Raw genomic sequence first — 27,035 nt, 5'->3', positions numbered from 1 at the left:
TCACACCCTTGTTTGTCTCCCTCGTGTGACGCAGGATCCAAAACATCTCCTGACACCAGTCCAGACGCAGAGCTCCACCTATCCACTCAGCAACATCGTCTCAGGAACCGCCACGTTACCAAGGAAACGCAACCAGAACCGACGTAACTCCGGCCTGCTGAACCCTAAGAAGATGTGGGAAGAGGTGGGGTAGAGTTGAAGTGACTTCCTTTTGCTCTCTCCTTTACAGATTGCTTTGTTCTACATGAAATTTCTTTGATATGAGACCGATTCAGTGTTACAGATGTTGACTAACAGAAGATGTTGCACACAACTGTAGTTTGGATGGAGATAAATCTTGTCCTTGTGAAGACTGTGACATTCTGAAGAGAAGCAAGTCAAATAAATTGCCTGAAATGTGAAATCCTAATTTGAAGAAGTTTGCTTGCTAAATAATGGGGATGTGATACTGGGTACACCACAGATTTTGTTAATTGGGACTTGTAGGCTGTTTCATGAGTAGTTGAATTCACTATTGAGAACCACATTGACAGATTAAGGAAGATGTTTTAATTACTCGCATTTTGTCAAGAGAAAATGAAAGATTTCTCACCTAGGCCATGATGTATACCACAGTTGTGTTAATGGGATGCAGTATTTTTTGTAAGCTGTTCATTTCATGAATATTGAAAGATGCGCGACATACACAAATATCTATAAGTCTGTGAGATATACTGCATTTATAGTTTGGATTATTTTTAAATCCTATTCTGCTTGATCTTGATTTCAATGAAATGAGATAACAAATGATTTGCTACTGATATGCGGATGAGTGTTCTTGATTCATAATGTGGAAGATGGAAAGAAAATCATCTTACACTAAGCCATACCAGTAAACTAGAATGATATTCCACACAAATGCAGTATTTTATCTTGATCAGCAGATACACATGAAAGCAGACTGCCACACCCTGCAACAGAAATCAGTTGTACAGCATTTGTTTCAGCCATGTTGCAAGATAATTGCAGAGAGTTTGAGCCTGTTGTAATCTTTATCATTGTTGACCTTCGACCTTCAACCTTTCTCCCAGGCTCAAATGACACGACGAGTGAAGCTCTACATGGCCAATCTGACTGTCGTACAAGATGAAGACCAGCTGCGAGAGCTGTCTCTCAAGTGTGAGCCAATCGCAAGTGCAGGTAGGCCCTGTCTGTCCTCTGATTGGTCCACTGTCTCACAGACTTCTCTAACTTTGCCGTATCCACTGAAATTTTGCAATAATGATTTTATTATGATGAAACTTTGATACTTAGCCGTACTGTCAAACTGTACAGTATGCATGACATGCATTTGAATTTCCTCATTTGTGTACCAAATATGAAAATGTACAGCTTATCAATATTTGTCGAAAGTATCACACACAAAAAAAGTGATGCTGTTACATATTACGTAAGACTAGTTCTTGATTATTTGTACAATAACTCTCATTCATATGTTTGTAACAAAGTCGTTTTTATTCACCCGTTAAAATGTACTTGTATAATGTGCCTGTTGTCATGTTGAGAAGGAAGACCAAAATGGTTCTGTTTTCAATGTATGTGGTAGTGTCGCCATGACAACAGTGGGGTCATAGCCAAGTATGATCTACTGTGTGTAGCATGACAAATTATAGCCCTCTTTGATTTATCAAATAATCAAAGAAGTATTATTCTGACATTTAACACATTAACTTCATTTACATACAAGCAACCTAATATTATTAAAGCATACAAGCAGTTGATCACATCACAAACTACTGATTTCATCTGTGAAATATTAATTGGATTTGTTTCACTCCAAACAATTGCTGTCCTTCATGTGAAATAATGATTAACAATGTTCCCCCCATCATTTAATGTTGCCATTTCTCATAATGAAATGTCCGATGAGTGAATATTCCATGATTCCACAGACGTTCTGGCCTTGATTCTATTCTCTCATGATTTTGATTCATTTGTGTAAATCTATCTTGCTAAATGTCCTGTAAAGTGTTTCAAGTTTGTCTTGAAGTTTGGGTTGATTTGATTTGATTTGATTTGCTGTGCTACCCTATCCTCTTATGTTGCCCAGACAGAGCCATTCTCTTGAAAATTTCTCCTTGCGTTGAACTTATTCTTTGCATGCTGAGTGAAGGTGCATTGTGGACGATCGTTTGCACAAATCAATTCTCTATAAAAGGAGGAATTGGAAATGATGCATCATTTTCTTGTGTAATTGACATGTCTTGTGCTTCCTAGTATCACTTTCATTGCCATCATCCACGTAATGTGTGATTCCCTTTGCATGACATCTCTGCGGAAGAACAACCTATTTCTTACCAAATACCTTCGACATGCCACAATCTTTCTTGCAGATATTTTGTCTCCAAATTCTAGTGCAGAGGTCATGCCCATTAGTGCAGCTATCACTACACTGACTGTTTTGCGATAAAAAGCAGCTGCCAGTGCTAAATGATGCAGATTCCAATGATAAATTCATTTGCAATTTTAAAGTCCTTTATGAGCATAGTAAATATCCAAATCATTTTTGTCTTCGTGTTTTGCCATCTTGCAGACTTTCATATAAAGACTTTAAAAGTCATCCTGTCTTACAAGATTAGATGTTCTAGTAGCTACAATGTAGGGTTCATAATTTCAACTATGTCCAAACATCTTGCCTTGTGCAGTTGCAATTATGCCTCACATGTGCTCGCAATTTGCGAAGCAGCCACTGACTAACTAAGCGCGTATGAAATGCAGCTCATATGCACCTATTGTTTCAGTTTCTCTACTAATGTGCCTCTCACCAATGGTATTTGGTTGAAAGAATTGACCAGAGCAAAGAGGTGGAAAGAATATCAGTAAAATTGGAAGAAATGCACAAATCAAATCAAATTCAACTCCAGATGCACCATAAGCAGTTTATTTAATTTATTCTACAGTGTTCCCTTTAAATTTATTTTGTCCTGTGTCCCTTTAAAATGAGCCAACTAAGGTTGAATCCTGAGAGAATGACTGACGCCCAGACTCTCTTCCCCTCCTTTCACCTCCCACTACTCTTCTCTCAGGCGGTAGCGGAAATAGCGGGAGCTACTCCACCCTCCCGAGACGCAACCACCACAACTCCAACTCCAATGTGTCCCCAAACTCGCTGGACCCCAGTGACCCCTCCTCCTCCTCCTCCTCCTCCCATGTACCCCAGTCTCAATCCTCCTCCTCCTCCTCCTCCTCCTCTTCTCATCCCGGCCGCGCCCTTCACCCCTCCTCCCCTACACACTCAAAGATTGATCGTGAGGAGAGGCGTAGGCAGATAATCTATAAGGATGCGCCCAAGACCTCCTTTGGTTAGTATGCATGACTTCTTTTGATGTGTGACCACTGCAAAGTTGGGGGTAAAAAATGGAAAAATATGGGACACCCAAGTAATCCTCTTTCCCCCTTTCATACCAAAAACATAACATCTTTCAAGGGTCTGCCTTAGAGTCTGCTATCTCTACAAGCTGAATATATTTCAATTGGAAAATTAGAGCACTCAGTGCAAAACAGTGAGTATTTAGGTCATTTACACACACACAAAAAAAGAATAAAATGCCAATAGTTTGTGTCTCATGCAATGAAAGGAGACCAAATTTTGAAGCTGCTTAACTAAAATCCAGCCGCACTGTGATGGGATAATGGTATTATGTCTTTCAGGCTCATTGTCATGTGAACCTCATCTTGTGGTAATTTGCTGTCCAGATTGGACAAGGATTTCAATCAATTGAGACTAGATCAAAGTGTTAACTTCCTTTCAATCAATTGAGACTAGATCAAAGTGATAACTTCCTTTCGATCAATTGAGACTAGATCAAAGTGATGCCTTCCTTTCGATCAATTGAGACTAGATCAAAGTGATACCTTCCTTTCGATCAATTGAGACTCGATCAAAGTGATAACTTCCTTACAAGATTTGGACACAATCTATGTGCCAATTTTCAGACAGTCGTGTGATAAAAAAAAGATCAGGTTGAAAGGATATATTATGGACCAAATACACTGGTGTAATCTTACGAGATGTTAATGACAAAATAATGAAAGTACTTATCAGAAATTTAATCAGCATTGACCATATCTTCTTCCTAATAACCTCTTTCTTGTAACAATTCACTATTCACTCTAGTCTTCCTGTAAACTAATGCCTCACTTCTGGACACTCAAAACTTCTTTTGGCGGTGGTTCATATTAAGATAAACCTGCGCAAGTTGAAATTAATATTCCTCCTTGTGTTAATTTCCTAAAGTGCTCGTAAACCCTGAGGTTCAGATGGCAATTGACCTAACTGAGATTCCAAATCAAATAATGCCCTGCATGATCTATTTTTATTTCTGTCCATACACCGGTATCATTCTTTGCAATCCATTATCTTTTTGTTTATGTTTGTTTGCCTTATTCATTTCGGTCAAATGTTAATGCATCTTTCAGTTTTGGCTGCAAAGTTTCATGAATGATCTATGATTTAGATTATGTTCACCTGCCTGATTTTAGATATATGTATGTATCATTTGCACTCTATCATTCAGTTTGTATTTATTCATTGTTCTTGTTTTTGTTTTTTTCGTGCACCGGAATATATGAATGAAGGTACAGCAAGCAAAACTTAAGGGTTTAATTTGGTTTATAATGCATAGGACCCCTAGACATGAAGTTTTGTTCTGTCCACAGTTGTACGCATTATAATTTTGCAGTATTGCCATGTGGGAAATGCTAATGGGATGTGTGAATGTGTGTGTTTGTAGATAGGGAAAGCTCACAGTGTATTTGAATGGCCAGTAATGTGGCATGTTTGCATAATGTTAATGCGGAAATATGCTCCCCACAACAAGATTGAAGAGACGCACACTAAGTTAGCCCGTTCAGGACAAGCTGATTTTGCTTCAACACGCATTTCCAGTAGACACCTGCCAGAGTATACTCGGGACTAGTCTTCAACGGGTTAAAGTCTTCTGTTCATGTTTCTAAACAGAGAATGAAAGGATATACAAGTCCATCTAAGTTCAGAAGAAGAGATAAGTTTGGATTGCTTTCTGCTTGTTGTCTGCTTAACATGTCCTCTTACAGCTGACTTCAAACACACTGTGATTCATTATTTTGTCTGGAATGTTTTCTGGGAAAGTGGTAAGAAGTCAATACCCAGAGCTTGCTTGATTCTCTGTCACTCGCATCAGAAATCTTTCAAAGACTTTTTTCCTTCCAAAAAGGACAAGACATGATACTAACCTCCAAACTGCTCTGAAATCATATGAAATTCTTACCCATCCCCTTCAAATTTACCTCTTCAAAAACTACGTTTTGGAACACGGAAAAATTCAGGTGCCACCTCACCCAAAAACCTGAAGAAAATCCTCTCCTTGTCAGAAGAGGGCGACAGACACATAAAAATGCGTATGGACCGCAAGAGTGATGACACGGCCTCCATCAGCTCCTCGAAAGCCTCAAGTGTGGGCTCACCCCCAACCTCACCGGGACCCAAGTCTCAGAAACGCTTCCGCAAGCTTGGCGTGGCCACCAAAATGAACAACATGTCGACGGGATCCCTGGAACCCAGGCAACGGCGTCCTCTCAGTCCACAGCGTAGTGACAGTGGATATGGTGGCAGTGAGGCGGGGTCGCAGAGCGGTCGGATAGAACACGATCCAAGACGCAGACATACCGTCGGTGAATATCTTTAGTTCGTAGTACAGCGAAAGATGTCCTCTCTTAAGACTCGGCCTAACCTGAGGAGGAATATTTACCCTAACATCACTGGCAGACATGAAATTACAAATTCCCTGTGAATCCAAGTTTTTCAAGACTTTCTCCAATATTTCTAGCCAGTGAATCTAACAAGATAGATTGCTAGCTATCGCTAATTCACTCTCCCCTTTAAATGCATGAAGTACAGTGTACTTCAAATCACTCAGCACTGTGCACTATGTAATAGAGAATGATGCCTTAGACTTGCACAATCAATGTTTTAGCACTAGAAATCCAAAGTCTTGAAATGATACAAAGTAATTTGACATAATGTGTACTCCCCATTCCCTGCTATCACCGTAAGAAAAAAAAAACAACAACAATGCTATCAGCAGCATCATTAAAGAAAATGAAGCGTGCAAAATCAATGTCTTTAATTCTTAGCATCTGAGAATGATTGTTATAGTGAATGATTGTGTGTCATTGCGATGGATCAGATTGTTATCTATCATACATCATGTAATGACATCCTTTGGGTTCTGGTCAATGTAATGCATGCCAATTTCTCTCACCAGATAGAGTATTATTTGGTATATTTTGGAAAGTCATGCATGAATATAGAAATAGATCCTTTCTGGTGGTTTGGGTATTTAATTATAGTATTAAACTACTGGCGTTCTTTTCCACTTCTTTGTTTTATGTGAACTTTGTAACCAACACACTAGTGGTACCTGTGGATCTTAGTATGTCACACATTCTTTGATTATAGACTTTAACCAAAAAAGATAAAAACATGTTCATAATGTAACCTTGACACTTTTAATTCACTGATATTATATCTAGTACACAAAACCTCTATTGGACTTTTTTTTTTCTTTACTGGAAGCAGCTAAGTGCTAAACTTTCTCTTTTACTCTCTTAAAACTTCTGTATCTTTGCAACTGATATATCTTTTTCTTTCATTAACACCTTGGGTCTCAAAATTTAAGCAAGTAAATACTCTTAAAGTTGAAGTACATCAGTTTGTATGTTGTCTCTGTTTGCAGTTTTAAAGAGCATGGTAAGATAATTTACATTTTAAATGAGATGAAGTAAAGTGATTCCACTGTAGTGTTACATGTTGTGTAGTAATGCTCTTAGCTTTTCAGACCTGACATGATCAAAGTGTACTCACAGCATTAAGGTCATCAAGTTTGGTGCATTCCTAACATAAAACTCTCTCTTCATTTACCTCAAAATGGATGTTTTCTCTTGTATGCTTCAAGTCACATTCTTCCCATCTTACACTGGTGGCACCAAAGCCCCAAACTAAAAACCATTGGCCTTTTGAAGTATATTTCACAAATCTGTGACCATAAATATACTACTGACTTTGCTCCCAAGGGGACCGCCTCACATTCATGAACCAGGACTTGGTAGCCATATGTGACATGCAGCTTTGCAAGTTTGTAATGCCAAATGAAAGCTACAATGAAGAACAACATTAGCGTAGCAAGTAGACCTGCAATAGTCAACATATTATAGAAAATATTTGTCAAAGTTGTTCATTCATATACAGCATGTACCACTTTTCAACTTAGATTGTTAAGACCCGCCTTAAATAACATGCGTTAATGTTCCATGCTGTGTATAAACTTCAATCCATCCCTGACCACTCCCATTAGCCTCAGGTCCTCCGCCCTCTGCCTTCATTGGTGGGGGAATCGGTGCCTACGACAGCTCGGACTCAGGTGGCGGGCTTTCCTACGACACCCAGAGCAACTCGTCTTTTGGCTCCTCATCTCCTCCAACGAGGGATAACCGCTTCGCTCGAGATGGTAAGCTTTTAAGCCAAGTCTGATCCCAAGTCTGGTACATTTCAGACTAGTGTGTGAGCAAATCTGGATTCTTGGGCTAGAGGAGGATAAAGGACAAAGATTAAAGATACAAATGTGGTATTTTGGGGACATTGTTGGGCATTTTTAATAGTGAGGTCAGAGATGTGCACATGGGGACTTTCTGGCATATACACCCACTTGAGTTTTCACTTAGACTTTGCTGTGATTTGCACATTTTATTATTTCATATCACTTGTGTGTTTTACCAGATGTATAGCAAAACTAAAATGGCATATTATGCACCCAGTGATATTGGTAGAATTTGATTTTATATGGTATGCACCATTCTCATATTGGTCAATGATCCATGAAATTTTGTTTTGAATTGGAAACCATTGTACACTTTCTCTAAAGAAATGGGCAGGAGACAAGTCAATGTTTGAACAAAACACAACTTGGACTTGATTATAATATTTGAAGGTGTGGAGAATTCAATGGCACCCTGCAAATTAGTTTTGAGACCATATAATGAGTATCATTTGTCCATTAAATGCTTAACACCTCCATATGTTTAGATTTTGGTATTAGTTCTACTATAGTTTTACTGCATCTTACGTTTGATAATGCGACAGTTTTGAATTTCTTTTAATCCTTATCCCCCAGCATTTTCTGTGCCTTGCATTCCCAGCCTTTGCATGTGAAAGCAATATTGAACTCAAAGACTATTACACAGTTAACTTTAAATCAAGATATTTATGATTTTGGAGGCAAAGATTTGATCACTGAATTGCACTCATTCCACGTTTGATTTTCACCTATATGTACATATTGTACTCTAGGGAACCATATTAATTTGTACAGGAATCTTAATTCAGTATCATCTCATGCATGTTATGATAATCTGCATCTTTAAGTTTTGTTTGATTTACACAATTGACCATCCTCATTTATCAGAGATTAATGCATATATTGTTTTGTCATGAGATAGCTTTGTTATAGATTCAATCGATCAGTCCAGACTTCCTGGCATACAGAGCAATCTCTTTATCACTTTAATCCACCATGCAACAAGCACAAATAGATCAAGAAGTCACAATGTCGGAACTTTTAACAGTTAAAGAAGAAATTCATGGTGTGAAATAAGCTGTGCTGATGCAACATGCAATTTGAGGGTAACCAAAAAGAAGGAAAGTTACTCCAATATGACCAAATTTTACATTTCAAATAGTAAGAGATGTGTGTCTCATTAATTTGTTCTGAGTACCTGGTGATGTAAGGAGGATGGGTCTGAACTCCAGCTAGACCCAAATACAATCTCTTGTGACGTATTTCCCCCCATCATGCACAGCAGGGGCGCACTCAATTGGTGCTCAGGCCCCCTTCTACGGTCACCTGGGACCATCTCGACCGCATCCGCGGGTGTCCCCTAGCCACAACCGATCCCACCCCCCACCTGACTATCATTCGGTCAGAAAGAGTATTTCACCTAATAAAGGTACTGATGTTCACAGACACAACACCAAATACTTCCTCTCCACCTAACCTACTTTAATCTAAGAAAGATGTGTTCACACTGGTGAGGTTCAATGGTCATAATGCAATGAATGCATTCCTAATATTTCCCGAAAGGTTGCTATTGGCAAAATCATGCTGAGAAAATTCTCTATATCGTACCTCTTCTCCCAATGACTTGGACGTTTGTAATATTTACTTTGTACTCCATAAAAAATGTACCCTAATCCTTGTTCTCTCTGATCAAATGATAAAGCATTGAAGCTCTTTTAATTATTTAGAAGAATTTTGTCATCTATGTTAGGGTGTGTCAAACCAATAACCTGTTAAGTTTCCAATAAATCCTTTTATTCAAATAAATATATGGTTTGTGGAGCTATAGGACCTGTTTGTGCATACAGGTGATGTGCAATATTTAGCACCTGATCATCTTACTTTACAATTCAAGACCTTTAGGTGGCGTCGTACCATTTCCCTCCCGTGTGAATACACCTTTCATGTTAGTATGCTTTTCAATGAATTACGGATGCACATTCACAGCCACATTTACACATGTTTTGACCAATGCTTTGTTCTGTATTAATAGTGAATCACTGGTGTAGATGTGTAGTTCTTACTGTGTATCCACATAGCACTATATTACAAACTAACACAACATTCTAACATAAACAGCTTGTTGTTGGCTTTAGCACAAGTTGAAGTAGCATCCATGATACAGCTGGAAAGAAATAAAGGTGAAGGGATTGGTTATTTTCTAAAAGGAGAAAAAAAATAGAAATGTGGAAAGCAGAAAACATGAAGTAGCAACTTGTCATAGGTACTGGACATCATCCTGTATCATAATATTCCAAGCAATGCTGTAATGGAATATTCCAAGGGATGCATACAAACATACACACTTCTTACACCATTCATTTGATGCACACATAGGGAAACTGACAGGGCATGGTTCAGTGGACAAGAGGACAGTAGGTCAGTCTATGCATACATCAAGTACCAGTATTTGATACCCATCTCTCTTTATGAAGAAGATTAATGTTTTCAAAACAAAACATTCTTTGTCAAGAAGAATGACATGATTAAACTGGGATGAAACAGCTCTCAACTTACAACCAGTATGATGTCTGCATCTAGATTTACTTTCTAGATACTCTAAAGACTGTATTAAACAGTGGTGCCAAATTTATAGTATGTGGAGGAACTTCATGATATTGAGAAGAACAAAGTGACTCAATTTTATTCATCAAAGAAGAATTCAGGACCATTTAAAAATTAGTCTGAAAAGAAAAAGTAAAATTTTAGAAGCACAATAATGAAAACGTCATTACAATCAGAAAAAAAGTTTAAGGAATTGTGAAGTTCTGCTAATTTTGCAGAACAGTTCTCGAACAGTTAAGGTGAATATGCATATGAGTGAGCTGATGATGTCATCACGTCAGTTTTCCTTTGATTTTGTCAAGAAGAATTGTTGAAAATGTTCTGCTATGGAAATATAGAAAATAATATTATTCCTGGCTGAATGACTTCAGAATAATGATCAATCACATATATTTTAGGATTTGAGACTGGGACATAAAATGTGTTTGAATGAAAAAAAACAAAAACAAACTGAAATTTCAAGATTTAGTGTGCAAACTATATGGCAAGTTGTGAGGGAATGACATCAGTTTTACTCATTTGCATACAATATTCATATTATGACAATATGGGAATGAATTAATCACTTGTCTCACGAAGAAAATCGTAGTGAGGTGTAAGACGTTTCTCTCGCTACTGCTGAGCTTCGTCAGGTACAAGGTACAGGCAAACAGTGGACACAGGATGGCGCACTGCCCGACCCGGCCCCGGTAGCGGCGTGCCCACTACCATGTCCGCATACTCGCTATAACTTGCGTGCACGCACCACTGTGTCTTATTGTACCTGACGAAGCTCAGCAGTAGCGAGCGAAACGTCGTACACCTCACTACGATTTTCTTCGCGAGACAAGTGATTAATTCGTTCCCCTATCGTCATAGTATTCACCGCGATTGTCAACATCTTCACAAGAATATTCATATTAACTGTTTATGAAGTGTTTTGTAAAAATCAACGAAACTGCACAATTTTACAACTTCCTTTAATAATTTTTTACCCAAGTTTGATCAAATTTTCACCTCTGTGCTCATAAATTTTTACTCTTTCTTATCAGACTAACTTTTCATGGGTCCAGAATTCACCATTAAATTGTAGAATACATCATTACCCTCTAAAGAGTTGTGCTAGCTACTCCAGCCGGTAAATGACATAGTGTATCTTAGTTCCCAAAGTTTCAAAGCTGACCTACAGTCACCAATGTGTTCATGTTGGTGCATAGGACATATACATTTGTACAGTCATCGTAGTTCTCACCACATTAACTCCTGTCTTACCTTGTACCTAGTTCACATACTAATATGTCACTCACCCTACTGAATATACTAATCAAACATATGTCAAGATATTGTGTTTGACGGAAGGAGGGACATTTTGATAACATATGGTAACCCTTGTTAAGATCATATCATGCATAATGATATGCACAAAGCTAGCCACCCCATGGTTCATCTGCTCACAGGTTACCACCAAAGAAGTAAACTCCCAGCCAAGTTCGTGCACAAGATGGTTATGGTTTGAAGGGGAGGGGATTTCTTTTTATCAAACTGTATGATGTATGATATTACAGTGTATATATGCAGATCAATATAAGTGCAGATATATTTATCTCACATCATTAGAAAAGACATCAGTCAGTAGTGAGAATGCTGCTGCAGTCACAAGAGGGCGCTATACATCATCACTCTTGCCTTATCTACACCAGACTTCTTAGCACAAGGGGCTTGCATGGTGTAGTTGCCTCTATCCAATTATGTTTCTTCTGAGGGGAGGATGTTACATTGGGACAAACAATGAAACTAAACTTGATCTAAAAAAAAACAATATATGTACATGTATATGACAGACATTTGCTTACCTCATATATAAACATGCTGTAGTGGTGCATGATTATTCAGTACTAGATATTCCAAGTTCTACTTCGGCATTTTCCTAGTTATGATTATGTGTTATCTATCAAGTTCTTCATTGCACGATACTGCAATTCCCTTTAAAACCAATCATGTTCTGACTGGTAAATCTTGGTATGAAAGCAGCTGGCAAAATACCCTCGGCTAATGCAGTAAAATGCTTGCAATAAAGAAAGGGGAAAAAATGCATGCAATAACAGTGGGAGCTGCTTAAGTGCTTCGGTGCGTTTATAGTTAGTCAAATTGGTTGCATGTTATTCATACTGACTGCATGTATCCATTAGGAGTAAGTGCTACCAAGTATAGTGTTTCCATTGCTTCAAATATCTTGCATGGAGCCCACATTTATATCATGCTTTCCCTGGCTTCTTCCTCATATTCTGCATGTTAAACCTTTTTGCCTCCAAGTTATTCAACTCTGTATAGACTGTCTTGCCTCATGATAAAGATTCCATGTCAAGACTAATCACCCAATTCTTTGTCCATCATAGAGTACTTCTATATTATATGTCATGTGCCCTTGTAAGAGTATGAGTGATAGAAAATGTAACAGTGTTGACTGTTAGGGACTAAATACACCCTGAAGAATTGTGCCGTTGTTTGCATTTCCTATGGGTCTTTGTGCAATGGTGAATATTGCATGGAATGGCCATTAGAGAAAAAGAAGAATAGTGCAAAAAGTAAGGAATGCATGAAAGTATGATGTATTGATGTGGTTCATTGTTTGGAAGGGATGCTGTTAATAGATGTTCATTTATTTGACATGCCTCTGTGTCAATTAAGCCAGTGCAGTTCATGTTGGCTAAAGTATGATTTGTCAGAACTACAATTTACATGTGTTTGAGCTGTGTCAAAAGTTAGGTGATAATCCATGTAGTCGGTCTTCTGCTTCAACAGGTTTATGCTCTGTAAAATATCATATATCCATTGGGAAATTAGCAGCATCGGCATCCCAATACATCCATTGTTTACACACCTTGACTCAAATATCATTGGATGCAGTGCTTTTTTTTAACCCTTTCTATGCAAGAGACTCTGGACAGTGTGTACAATGCTATGGGCTTTTTTCTGTCAATCAATACTCAAAGCACGCACAGGGGTTAGGAGATGTTCACCCAAGAGGACCTGTACTTATGTCTGAATTAATATATTGATCGTCTTGAATATCATGTCATGTCTTTTATGTGTGCTTTGTTCAAAGCTTTATTTAAAACCAGCAGATGAAAAGTATCTGGTTAGTAGCGTGGGATCAGGTCAGTTATCCTGCAAGTACTGACTGACGTGAGTGATAAATAAATATTTTTAACAACATAACTGGAGGGCTGCTGTGTGCAAAATGTGATTACAGAGGCTAAAACTGACTCTACCATGCTGTATTAACCTGTTGAGGACGGTTGGATTTTGCTAAAACACGCATTTCCCATAGACACCTGCCCGAGTATACTCGGGACTCGTCCTCGACGGGTTAATCATGGATGGTTTCATGCATGTATCTTCAATATGTGTTTCACCTAGTGTTTTGTTATGTATGTGTATCCAAGGTATTTAGAAATTTATGACATAGATTCTAAATCACTTTTATGTGCTTGTAAAATCATCAACAAATGAAATGATCCCTTGATTTTAGTCTTTGTGTATCATTTTGATATCTAAATTCTCTCCTTGTGATTTTTCTCGTGGTACAGTCCCACCTCCCAAACTCTACTCCCCACCCCCTCAAGAGATGCAGGAGAGAAAACCACCTGACTATGAGATTGCTGCTGCTCGCGCACGTAAGTCTTCATCGCTGATACTCACTCATACTGAATGACTTAACAGTGTAGTGACTGGCCAAAGTGTATCATACGCAAGCACACAGTCATGACTTTTGCCAGCTTGTATTCCTCTTGCAACAACCAGCTCAAAGCATTATATGGGGACATCCTAAACATGTACTGCAACACCACATGGGTTGGCAGAGTTCTGTTATTCATGAGAACTTGGGTAAACTAAATGGCTTCATTTCAGAAAGCTTGGCATCAAATGTAGCAAATTCAGCAGTATGATGATATGGTTATTTGGAAAAGAAAAGTAGTGGCAAACCCAATTAGAGATCTCACTCTTCTTCTGTTACAAGCTGCAGACTGAGCAAATTTAGCATGACATTTTTTCCCCCATGAAAATAATTAAAGTCATTTGTGAAATTTGTTATTTATAACTATTCTATTAAAAGAAACTAAATGTCTGGTATCAAGATTTCAGAGGAACTAGTTTTGAAGTAGCAAAATTAAAGTATGATGTAACAGACTTGGAAAAAAAAACCACTTCAATACTAAACTACTCTCTTGGTGAGGATAATGTTAAAGTATTGTTGTAAAAATGTCCCTAATGTAGTCTAATGTAATTGTGTGGTTTGAAGAAAATACATTTCTGAATGTTTTGATGTTAAACGTCTTGTGAGTAGATAGATTCAAATGTCATGAAAGAACCTTCTAGAAATTTGAGTCTACAGACCAACTAAGCTTTGCCGAAAAGCCAGAGTTCATGAATTACTAATATTGGAAAATAATTTGAACTGACAAGGATACTCTAACTCATATGGCATTTGAAATTAAAACTTTTAATTCATCTCAGTGGAGAACAAATGAAATTGAAATTGTTTCAGTATAAAAATGTAGATAATATTCATAAAGTATTAAATACCCGGTATATGATTGATACAGATTACATTATCATTGTATCAGGTTATATACTAATGAAGGAATAATACATAAATGGTTTGAAAAGGCCTAGCAGTTTATCATTTGACCTTTACATCCTTGATGAAATCAGTCCATAAGCTGAAAGGTCCATCAATGCCGATGTTTTCATATCTTTGTGCAAAGAGTCCCAACATTTCATCATAAACATCTTGTGCAATTTTTGTCATTTCTCTTTAATAATCTGCTATTTTCAGCCAATCCTCTTTTCACAATGTTTCCATTATAGCCAAAGCATGGATCATATAACTGCGGATATTTAGAGAAAAATATTTGAACAAGGTGAACTCAGTATGAGTAGGTGTGACAGAGAGGATTGTGGTTGTTTGGATGGATATAGCTTTGTCTCGCTGTCTGTCATGCAGTTGTCATGGAAGTCATTTTGGTCATTCATCTTTCTCTTTTTTGCATTCTGCGATTGAAAAGTGGCACGATCTTGCCATCAAAGATGTACACTTGGCACTTAGCCACAACATTTGTGACTGTGCATCACAAAACCAACAAAATGTCGCACCCCTTGATTTTACATGAGGACTCCAAAAAGGTGAAAAGGGTCAACTGAGTCTATCTTGAGTTTTTTTTTTGTATTTTCTGAAAGAGCTATCCTTCTACATTATTGTTTAGTTTGGGATCATAATATGAATGGGAAAGTGTGTTTTCACCAGTTTTTCTACATCCCTTTTTTTGGGGGGGGGGGTGGGGGAGTGTAGAGTAGAATGATCAGGTATCAAGGGCCCTTTTTATTTCTGGAAATCCTTTACACACGCTTCACTTTCAAGTCTAATAACTTTTGAAAGGATAACGCTACTGCTTTGAAAGTTAGCCTTAATCATGGGCAGAATGTGTTGATAGTACATGCTCGATTTCAGCTTAATCTGATAATCCCTTCATTGTTGTTGCTCCTGTGGTTTTCATCCTGTGTTTTGTCCCTTTCATCACACAGCCAGCATGGCTCGGTGAAGATTAAGCGCTTGAATAGACCCTGTACTTCATATCCTCTTTTCTCAGCTCACACTTTTGCAGAGTGTGTGCTTTCTTTCTAGTATTTAGTAGATAGGTTAGGGGAGTCCATTTGAATTGAGTTATACATCATTTTAAAGCTTTAGAGTCTGCTCTTTAAGAATCTGCCCTTAACTAAAATCCATGTCCGGCGGCCTTTTGTTGGTTTTGTGATGCAGGGTCACATTTGATGTTGTCACCATGCATTTTTCTGGGTTCTGCAACATGTGTGATCTGCATGAGTGTTGCAGTGTGTCAGTGTTGTCACAGTCACAGGAAAGATGAGGTGCTTGCAGGTCAGAGTCTGAAAACCCCTTGAAGTGAAATAGAGACTCAACAATCATTTCCTTTCTGTGAGACACATCAAAACAACAAGTGTTTGCACACATGATCACTACTGTTTGAATGTCTTCTTTCAAACAAGGATTTAGTGGTTTAATGTTCCTTGAACTCACCCATTCATACAAACTTTTGTTGATATCAGTTCTGTGTGAACAGAAGCAATTTTGGGTCTAAAAGTAGACTTTCCAAAAAAGTGAGGTAAAAGTTGTAAGTAACAATTTCAAGTACAAGTGAGTTAAAAGTTGTATTTCATCCACTTAATAGGACATCTTGTGTCTATTTGCTCAATATACAAAATCGCACCCTTGAAATTTCCACTACCTCATATCATGGGCTGAATTGGAGCAGTTTGAAATGCACACCACGTTTTTGGTACCTACTTGCACAGTATTCCCACTAAATTGTGCACAGAAAGGGTGACCCATTTCAAACCTGTGTCTAAGAGTGATTTAGGAAGACTTTGTGACACATTGTGCACCATCTTCTCCTGTGATGAACAGTATTTTTTTGATGTGTGTATGTGTGTGTTCAATTTTTGTATCCATTGCATCTTTTTTTTTTTTCCTTGCCTGATGCTGACTGTGTGAACCCGATTCTTTCCATGTTTTGTAGGGGACTTGCCGCGTAGTAGTGAATCTTGCGATTTCTACGACTCAGGTACGTGTGAATGCCATGAAAGCCATAGCTGATATCTCTTTCATTCCTCTCCTTCAGTAAGCACTGCCTTTGAACCGCACAGAGAAAAATCTTCTATAAGATTATTGCAAACTATTGGTGGGCATTTTTCTGTAGTCAATGGTGAATATCTTCCAAACTAATTATTTACTCTGTTTCACACTAGCTCTGTATTTTCTACTGTTTTTATGATGGTATTCCATATTGGCTGTTTTAGTCTTTTTTTTTAAATTTAGATGACATTCAAACTTTAGATCTTCATCTTACTTATGAATGGGGCTAGGTGAAACTGACTGCAGTTATTTGATACCTGTGACAAAAACAAACAGACAGACAAACCTACCAGAAGCTTGGCAAAGCAGTCCATCATTTCATGATGCTTATAGACATACTGACCACCATTACAAACACCTCCCATGGAACATCATACTGCATTTCCATATGCCTGTCAGTAAGTTCCAAATCAGTGTGAAACCATGAATCACAGAGCATGCAAATTTGGCCATGTCAATATTTGGGTGCATTTTAATGCTGTTGAGTGGCAAGTTGACATAGTTATTGTTCATTTTTTCATTCTGCATGACAGTATGGACTGTGCTCAACTTTCTTTTGTGTTGAAGTATGTGGTGCTTTTAGTTTTCTGTACACTGTATTTTGATAGCAGTCTTCAGTATGTCATTTGCATGTCTGTGAAAACTACTTTAATGAGTGTCCACACTATCAGGAACACCAAACAGGAATATGTTTTCAACTTTCATGAATTGAGAAACAGTAATTGAACTGTTTCATTTCATATCCTCTTTCATACAGAAAACCTTCAGACAATCCACTTATGCATGGCTCCTGCAATAGAAAAGTGTGGACCACAGCACAAAGAAGCAAGCAGTTAAACTTTCATGACAAAAAAGGAAATAATACATACATGCGTATCTTGCAAATACATGTAGATACAAACAAGGAAATTTAATGGACAGATAGTGAAGATAGATTGATTGAAAGATAAATAGACAGACTGATAGATGGATAGGCAGCTAGATAAATACATGCTTGTATGTCATGTGCATGGTATTCATATACTAAGATTCATTGATAGCTCTTGGCTCTGTCTTTTTAAAAGACATCAGAGTTGATCTAAATTATTGTCTCCATTTTCTTGTTTTCTACAGATAATGAACAGGTTTCCGTAGTATAGCATCCACGCATTTGGTGATACATCTTTCCAGTGGTTCTGAGACAGAAATGAAACCCTGTCGGCTGAAAGCAGCATTGTGATTGATGGAGAAACTCGCTCGTGAGAACGTAAGCGAATTATGTGAGAGCGAAAAAAACTGAGACGGACAGGAGGACTGAAACCTTGTAGTCAGATCACTTGATATCAGAGAGATAGACACTATGGATGCCATCTATGAGGGGCCAATGTTTGGAGCTAACATCAAAGATGGCGATTGAGGAACGAGTAAGGAGAAGGGATCTGGACTGCATCTCATTACTGATCTGGTATCCTCCCCTCTGTGCCAGGTGACGGCTTCATCTGATGTTGGTTATGGAGAGCAAGCTCCTGGTGTCAACTAACGCTCCCCTCGTTTGATTCGGACCTGGTTTGCAGACCAGGCGTGCATGGATCAAATATTTCTGCTGCTTTGTGTGAGAGACCGCAATCATTGTAACATACTTCATAATGTGACACAAATGCAGCGTTTTTCAACAATTTTCAGCACAGGGACTTCACGGTCGTAGCCATTGTCCTTGTGATAAATGAACTGCATAAAGAGGGGGACAAAACATCAGAGGACCATAAGGACTGCAACCTCAAAGCCAATAACCTCCGCTTGTCTAGCTGTGGTAAAAGAAACAGACACCGTCTTGCAAGGTTCCCCAATCAGTGTGAGAATTTCATATGAAGTCCTAAGCCTAGGTTATAGTTATATCAGGTGTATACAGGTCATAGACAAATTTTTGTACACAAAATGTCCATCTAGACCTTAATAGGTATTTAAGAAGTGGTTACTTGGCAACACGGAGGTTACTATTCGTGACAATGGCCTCTGAACAAACTGTGCTATGAGTGCTGAAGAGGCTTCCATGAAGAAATGAGACCATATCACATTTTGTGATGACTTGTTATTATTTAAATACATATTGTCGTAAGAGAGTGTTGCTAATTTACCACTCACTTCTTATGCTTGCCATTCCTCTGCCCTTGAGAAAACCAGTATTGAGGCATGTAAAGGTAGAATGGGAACAGAACAAAATGTCTTTAAATGTGATGATCATCTTTGTTTACAGTGGATGTAATAACATGTCATTCTTGCTTGAATCAAGCAAAAAAATAATATTGTTGTCGGTATGGAGTGGTAGGGTGTCATCTTGTAGCTGCTGAATAATTTAAAACTGAGATTTAATTTTCTTTTGCTTCCACCATCATCATTTATCTGACTGTGATTTGAAGTGTACCAGAACTTGGCTAATAGAAAGTTGGAATGATGTAAATGTTTTTACCAAAGCTGGTGTGGGGTCATGTACACACATACTAGAATATGATTACATAAGAGCTTGTACATGTGTGATGTGCTGGCAGAACACTTGATATACTGTTACTGTCTGTTATTGAGAGTAATATTGATATGGTTGTTAGCTGTGCAACCGGTCTTGTCAAAGGTAAAGGTTCTGATTCTCTGAGTGGTAACAATGCCATTACTCAGAACAATGCGATACAACCAAATGCTGTACATGTCTTTATGCTGTAAAATTGGTTTGTGGTATCTTATGGTATGTTGTACAGGATATTTGCAATTTCATGGATGTGTACCCAGTGCTTGTGAGATTCATTTGGATGAATATTTTTGACACATTTGCTTGTACAGAGCTTTACTTTTCTTGTCCTCTGCAATGCCAGGTGTAAAAGTGAGAAGAATACTGAAAGAAATTGCGATATATATATATAGATATCTGTGTATCTATTCATGTCATTTTTGTGCAATCTGGGATAATTTCTTCCTATTGTTTAGTAGTGATATTGGATACTGTTGAGTAGTGTATACATAATACAAGGTTTTCTATGTTCATGTTTGTATAAAGTTAGCATGTATTGTGGAAGATGTGAGTATGAATAAGCATCACCTTGCACGGATGGATGTTGTGCTTCATTTATTTGGCAGGCAATGATTACACACACACACACACACAGGTCCGCATAATACATGCACAGATTAAACACAACTAGTGGGTTCATGTGGCAAGCTGTATGGTGTAGCTACCATGTGCTTCTCTGTGACAGTCGCCTGTAATGAACCACAAGAGGTTGGTATGTGTTAGGGGCGGACCACTTCACTAGGTTACCACCCTGCTTTCTCTACTCTTTACAAGGAGCAGTGAAGAGGACTCCTGTTCAGGCATTGTTTGCGATCGTCTCCCACACAAAACGTCCATTAAAGTCCTACCCAAGGGACATGTATTTACTTCTGATCTTATAGGGACACACCAATTACAATGCTCAGCTGCACTCAGTGGACAGACATTCAGCCACCACCCCACCCTCCTGCTTTGACGTAAGTTACTTCACCCTAACACAACTCCAGGCAAAGGAAAAATTCTACAAATGACCTCTAGCATTCATTGCAGGGTGATGGAGAACTCCAAGAAGCTATTAGGAACTGTTCCTGACAATCCAGCTCACCAGCATTTGATTTCGGCTGTATTTTAACTTTGAGAAATCATTGTAAAGAGATATTGTCCCTTTCCTATTATATTGAAATCAGATTATGAAATAATTATGTTCAGAAAAAAAAATTGCTCACTCTGCTTGGTGGTAAATTTGGTAGAAGGTAGTAGTGGAGATGATAGGAGAGATAGTATCAATAGGTGTGTTGGGATAACACACATTATGCACTCCACATCAAACATGCTTTTCAGTGGCCTGCAGAAAAATTGCTATTCCTGAGACCAGCATGGCCTCGCATCCCTGTCTTAACCTGTTGGAGACGAGTCCCAAGTATAATTGGGCGGTTGTCTATGGGAAAGGCTTGTTGTAGCAAAATTAGCCCGTCCTCAATGGGTTAAGGTATCTTCTACCTGTAGATCAGTGGCAAGGGTGGGTAACATAGCTGGTAGGATTCACTGTGTAGTTGGAGTAGGTCCTGTGCGTTAGACTCAAAATGTTACAAAAGTTGAAAACTACAAACATGATGGCAAAAATCCTAACTTTGATGGTCTGATCTGATAGGAATGTTGTCATTGGATGTCTGTTTGTTAGTTGTGAAAGAAAAGTTTACTGATAGAGGGAGAGCTTCAAGGTTTGGGATCAGTTGTTCCACAAGTACAGTTTCCTTTGAAACAGCATAAAATAATCTTATCATTATAGATGTATTACACTGTAGCTTATATTCAATCATTGTATAACAATTTGTATAACCTTTTATATTCTGGGTAATTCAGTTCCCAAGATTTATCTTTTTTTTAATTTTACATCTCACCCCTGATAATTCAATGCTTACACCTAGGGCTGTCCAAACAAAGAAATATTATAAATGAGCAATTCTTTTGGGTTTATAGCTTCTACAATTTCATGTCACCAAGATTTGGTCATTTATTGTGATTACAGATGATAATAGACGACATGAATCAAGAATCAAGCAGCAACAGTGGGTACCATTTATTGATATACATCAGCACATTCAAGTTCCATCATACAGTAACATCTAGCCCTTTGATTTTCTGTAGGTAGGATGTGGTGAGGTAAAATGAATGTCATATCCAATGTGACTACATACAAGGTTGCATCTGTGTGCTTTAGTCTTTGGCCTGCTTTGACTGGCAAACAGTCATTATCCAATCATGAACAACCGAATGAAAGAATGTCTTTGTTTTATACGCCTGGCTTTGGTGCAGGGTAATGGCGTGGACAGCCATGCTAGTTTGAATGGTAGTCTCAATCCAGACACATTACCGTTGTGTTGGTACCCTAGACCAATCTCCATCACTCACCATACATCCTCACAACTCAGGAGCTACCAGCACCCATATTCAAAGTGCACTTGTAGTTTGTCTCATTTTTTGTTTCTACTTGATGAAGGAGGTACATTTGTTACATAATCCTGTATAAGTTTTCACCCCTCTGATCTGTGGCTGTAGCCATGGTCCCCGTCACCATTTTGTCAGTATTGTATATCTGTGTGTTTTTGCACGTATGTGGTATTGTCACCGCAGTCAGCTTCTTGTACTCAGATTACAGTCTGTGAAGGATAAATTTGTCAAGATGGTTCATAGAGAAGAGAATATTAAATCTAGAAGACTGTCTTGCAGTGATAGGGTAGACTTGCACTGTGATGAATGTTGAAGTAAAAGATGAGCAGAGTGGACAAGGAAGATTGCACCTTGCCATGGATGTCGCAGGAACATCCTGCTTATAAATATGTGATGGACAGTGTGTGGTCTTGTCGGTGTTTGTATGTCAGTCACCTATCTGGGGGGCATTTCATCAATGAGTTCGTCGGAGTTTTCACCGACAAATTTGCTATCAGCCAATCAGACACAAGGATTTACACTGACAACTGTCAAAAGCTAATGAAATCCTTGGTCTGATTGGCTGATAGCAAATTTGTCGGTGAAAACTCCGACGAACTCGTTGATGAAACGCCCCCCTGGTCCTACGGCTTCTCAGTATCATGCCACGCACTGTGATTTGTTCCTCACTTCTTGACTTGTGCATTTATTTCTTTAACGACCCTATGCACTAAGTACGAAAAGAGGCACATTCTGTATGTATGATGAAATGGTATATTTTATGTATCGTATGCTGTCTTGATAATCATTTGTGGTACATCGTCATGGCAATTTGAAAACCAGTGGAAAGAATATCCAAGGCTGTCATATTTAATTGTGTATATAGCACTTGTAAAATATATTCAGCATGTATTACGCAAAAACGACAACAAAAGTTATAAAATTCATTTCTTGAAGGCCTTGGACCACACTACTGCATTTTGGGCCGTTGTATTTATTATCAAAAAATGCATTTTAAGGAAGCGAAAAGTGTTTGGAAGGAGGATTTGAGTGTACATTGTATAGAACATACTTGATGATGGATTGATCTTCCCGGTGGCAAGGAAATAAAAAATGCATATAGAAAGGGAACAAGATGTTGTTTCATCATTTGTGAAGTTCTTTGTCATGGTGTGCAGGATATGGACAGCAATGAAAGAGATTCCTCCATATATATATATATATATATATATATATATATATATATATATATTTATATATATATATACATGTATATATATATTGTTGCTGGGGTGATAAGACCTTGTATCTGCAATTTTGGTGAAAATGAGTTTTTTGGATTAATGGTCAAATAATGGGTTAAGTGATGTCCTGTCCAAATTCCAACTGTCTTACTCCAAAAATGAAGCCACCATGGCATGCCAAAGGAAAGGCTATCCCAATTCGCCACAGTGCTTTGGCCGCCATGTTTTTTGGCTCTCCTGAACATTTGACATTTTGTAGATACGAGGTCTCATCGCCCCAGCAACGATATATACATTGTCTGATGGCCCATTCAAGGCAATAAAATCTTTAAATCTGAAATTTTGGTTACCCCCCCCCCCCCCAAAAAAAAAGTCTTAGTTGTCCAATTGGGCCACCAAAGCATGAATTTTATGAGCCACCAGCAGGCCACCACTAATCGAGCCCGGTAGGCACTATGTGTGTATATATATATATATATGTGAGACCCTATGGAAATTATGCCCCCCCCCCCCATTTTTTTTAAAGATATATATAACACCTGCAATATGTATTCCATTTTATAAAGATACCTAACATACTTATACCTAAGATGCCTAACAAGTGTGAAAGTTAGATTCACACCCCTAAAACAAAATGGAAGAGTCAAGAATGTTGAGAGGAAAGAGTGACGTGGAAGCTGAGGAGGGTGATGATGTGGCCACACTTTGCCATGCCATCTCATTCTAAGCAGACCGTCTCTCCTCGTCTCTTTTTCCAGGTAAGAATTTATACAGTTTTCCACCATTACTTTCTGGTATTTAACTACATTATTTTATGCATTTTGACTTACACCACTCATTGCAATACATGTGTTGAGTTGTACTTATTTCGAAAAAGATGTGTTTTAGGATTATTTGTATAAGACAAAGAGCTGCATGCAGGTAGCAGCTTTTAACTAAATTAATGTTGTTACGGAACAAATCCTTTCCATTTAAATTTAGTAGTGGATTTACACTACCACACTCTAATTTGTTAGGCTACCAGTATAATAGAAGATGTATAAGTTAAGGTGATATGAATAATTACCAAATTATGGTTTAACTCCTCACTATATGTACTATGAGCAAATTTGCCGTAACCATTGTACAGCCTACTAATGATTTTAGATGTGAAAGTCCCCAAGCTACTGTTTAAATTGTGCGTGTGTGTGTGTGTGTGTGTGTGTGTGTGTGTGTGTGTGTGTGTGTGTGTGTGTGTGTGTGTGTGTGTGTGTGTGTTCATGTCCGCACCCATGTGAATGTGAACACAACCATCTCAGGTTGTGTAATGGATAAGATGGGGAAAGTATCATGGTTGTGAACACTTGTAGATTTTAAACCTGAAATGGTCAGTCTGGCTAAATGTGCCAGGTGGTATTTATCAGGCTCTGGTAGGAGAGTCCAGACGAAAGATTATGTGATAACTGGCCTGCTTGGGCCAGGCGAAGTTGTTTTGATTACAGTCTAGTAGTCTAGACCCCTTTTAGTTCATTTCAAACCGATCGTTAATCGTTATAACCATGTGATTTCTAGTGGCGATAGTACATAAAATTCATGCCTATCTCATATTGTGATAGGGAATATAGATTGTAAATATTGTATAATTCATCTGGATATGGACAAGAAAAGAAATGTATATTTGAGTGAAAGGGAAGGGACTGAAACACAGACTAGACTGTCCGAAGTCTCTCCCTCACCGAGGAGTAGAAGTACTCTGACCTTGTCCGCTGGAGATGTAATGGTCTTCCACTGGTCAGCGGGACCACAACATCATAAAATCCACTTGAAAAAAGAGAAAGTTTTGCTGCCACTTGGAAAAGAGAGGAAATTCTGGTTCTCCTCTTTTTATGAAGCAAAAAGGGAGAAAAACTTAAAGACTGAGAACATTGTAATGAAAGTGAGGAAAAATCCAAATTTTGTACACAAACGGAAACTTGTTATGCATACATTTAGTTATAAAGACGAACAGTTTTAATCATGTTGAGTATAATTATGATGATGCGTGATACAGAAAAACCCTCTGGTAAAAGAAGATTTATTCGTTATTTTCGGTGAATAGTTTTTGGCAGAATTTTGGTTTAATGATATTTAAGTTAAGAGTTAACAGCAACTGGACATAGCTTTCCCAAGGGGAGAATAGAAATTATTACATAAATAGAATAAAAGGTGATTATCATTGTATGTGTTTAATGACTGGTACACATTGATTTATGTCATGTTATTTTTACTTGTGTTTTGATATGTCTGTTTTCCCTCATTTTTCATTCCTCCTTTCGTCCTTTCCCTATGCACTTAGAAACGTTGTATTAAGCGCATTACAAATATAATGTACTATTACCATTATTAGTAGAAATATTGGTTGATTTATAAGTTAAGCAAGAAGGAATAAATCAATATTTAATAAGAGAAAGGAAGACAATCTGATATAATTTGGAGTGAAATTGGTTTGATTAAGTCATCACATTTTAATACAATGCTATAACACAGAAACAAGAATGCAATTTTGAGGTACATAATGTACAAATGTTCAACCAGTTACGAATGTAACTTCATGGAGAATAAAGAACACACTTTGCCATGCCATCTCATTCTAAGCAGACCGTCTCTCCTCGTCTCTTTTTCCAGTCCAGTGAGCTTATTTCCTAAAAGACCCTTGCCCTATTGGCACGGGGCTTACATATATATATAAGTTAACGAATCAGTAGAAGAAGAACGCCGTAAAAAAAAAAAATAAATAAATCCTAGATCTTGAAGATCTTAAAAAAGGAGCATAGCTCTCAAATACTGAAAGGCAAGGTCACACTCTTCATCAGTGCCCATGGTGTGACAAAAGATCTTAATCAAACCCATTTCTGAAACAGACATGAAAACGCGTCTGATCATGGGCAAGTGTGACCTTGCCTTTCAGTATTTGAGAGCTATGCTCCTTTTTTAAGATCTTCAAGATCTAGGATTTATTTTTTTTTTTACGGCGTTCTTCTTCTACTGATTCGTTAACTTATTATCATCAAGATGCCGAGCAGACCAATTCTTATTACGTTTCTATATATTATATAATATAGATATAGATATGGAGAGACAGGGAGAGATATATATAGATATATATACACACACACACATACACATAAGTACATTGTATATTGATAGGTAGGTTTCTATGTAAATATAGATTCTCTAAAGACCACATTCTCTGAATTATAAGGTCACTGGTTCAAATCCCTTAGTGGCAACAGTGTCTGTGTCCCTACGCAAGGCTAAACAAGGCTCCTCCAGAGGGGTGGCGTTCCCACGGTAGCTTGCTTATGAGTATTGGAGTGCTTGATTAATGGTCACGAGGCAAATACTGTAGGCCAAACATACATTTAAATATACACACACATAGATACATATAACATTGTACATAAATATATATACAATAGTCCTATACTATAATACTCGAAGTTGTTGTTGTTGTCGCGGCCTTATGTATTTCCTGTTTTATTTCGGCGTTGCTGGTTTGTCTATCTCCTCCCGAGCCGTGGGCTCCGGGCAGCTGCGACCGGTGCCGTCGGCCGCAGGAGAGTATCCTACATCGAATGGCGCGGGTTTCGTCCCCTCTCCGCCTCCGTGTCGACGTCGAGGACGAAAAAGAAAAATTAATTAGCAATATGCATAATGCATTTTTGTGCGTGACGAAAGAGCCGAGCGTTTCAATATTCACGGTACCTGCGCTGGCCTCCTGCTTTCTCGATCTTCCATCTTTTAGCTTGCAGAGACACTGGGAGATACTAAAGATGATGGTGCAGCGAAATCTCTGACATCTTCCGGCGGACGCGCACGCACACACACAATGTACCTCGCAGAACTCTACACACTCTACACTGTGTGTATAGTTCTGTGATGTACCTTTGCCTCCGCCTGTTACGTGTACTGAATGTATTGACGATGGTTACACGAAT

General features: G+C 38.2%; 1 protein-coding gene across 1 annotated transcript in view; it reads left to right on the top strand.

Annotated features, from left to right (window-relative positions):
• Positions 1-20,087, top strand: part of LOC139729674 (rap guanine nucleotide exchange factor 2-like) — a 129,363-nt gene extending 109,276 nt beyond the window's left edge. Inside the window, exons 26-33 of the mRNA XM_071640600.1 lie at positions 35-184; positions 1,071-1,179; positions 3,066-3,341; positions 5,347-5,691; positions 7,374-7,526; positions 13,766-13,852; positions 16,772-16,816; positions 18,001-20,087. Coding sequence (XP_071496701.1) covers positions 35-184; positions 1,071-1,179; positions 3,066-3,341; positions 5,347-5,691; positions 7,374-7,526; positions 13,766-13,852; positions 16,772-16,816; positions 18,001-18,026 — 1,191 coding nt within the window. The 3' untranslated portion in view covers positions 18,027-20,087. The remainder of the gene's footprint in view (positions 1-34; positions 185-1,070; positions 1,180-3,065; positions 3,342-5,346; positions 5,692-7,373; positions 7,527-13,765; positions 13,853-16,771; positions 16,817-18,000) is intronic.
• The last annotated feature ends 6,948 nt before the right edge of the window (positions 20,088-27,035 follow it).

This window comes from Diadema antillarum, unplaced genomic scaffold (genome assembly GCF_040938485.1).
Source record: "Diadema antillarum isolate AM-2024a unplaced genomic scaffold, OU_Dant_1.0 seq00000248_RagTag, whole genome shotgun sequence".
Taxonomy (NCBI): domain Eukaryota; kingdom Metazoa; phylum Echinodermata; class Echinoidea; order Diadematoida; family Diadematidae; genus Diadema; species Diadema antillarum.
Note: the sequence above shows the minus strand (reverse complement) of the source record. Positions and strands in the feature narration are given on the sequence as shown.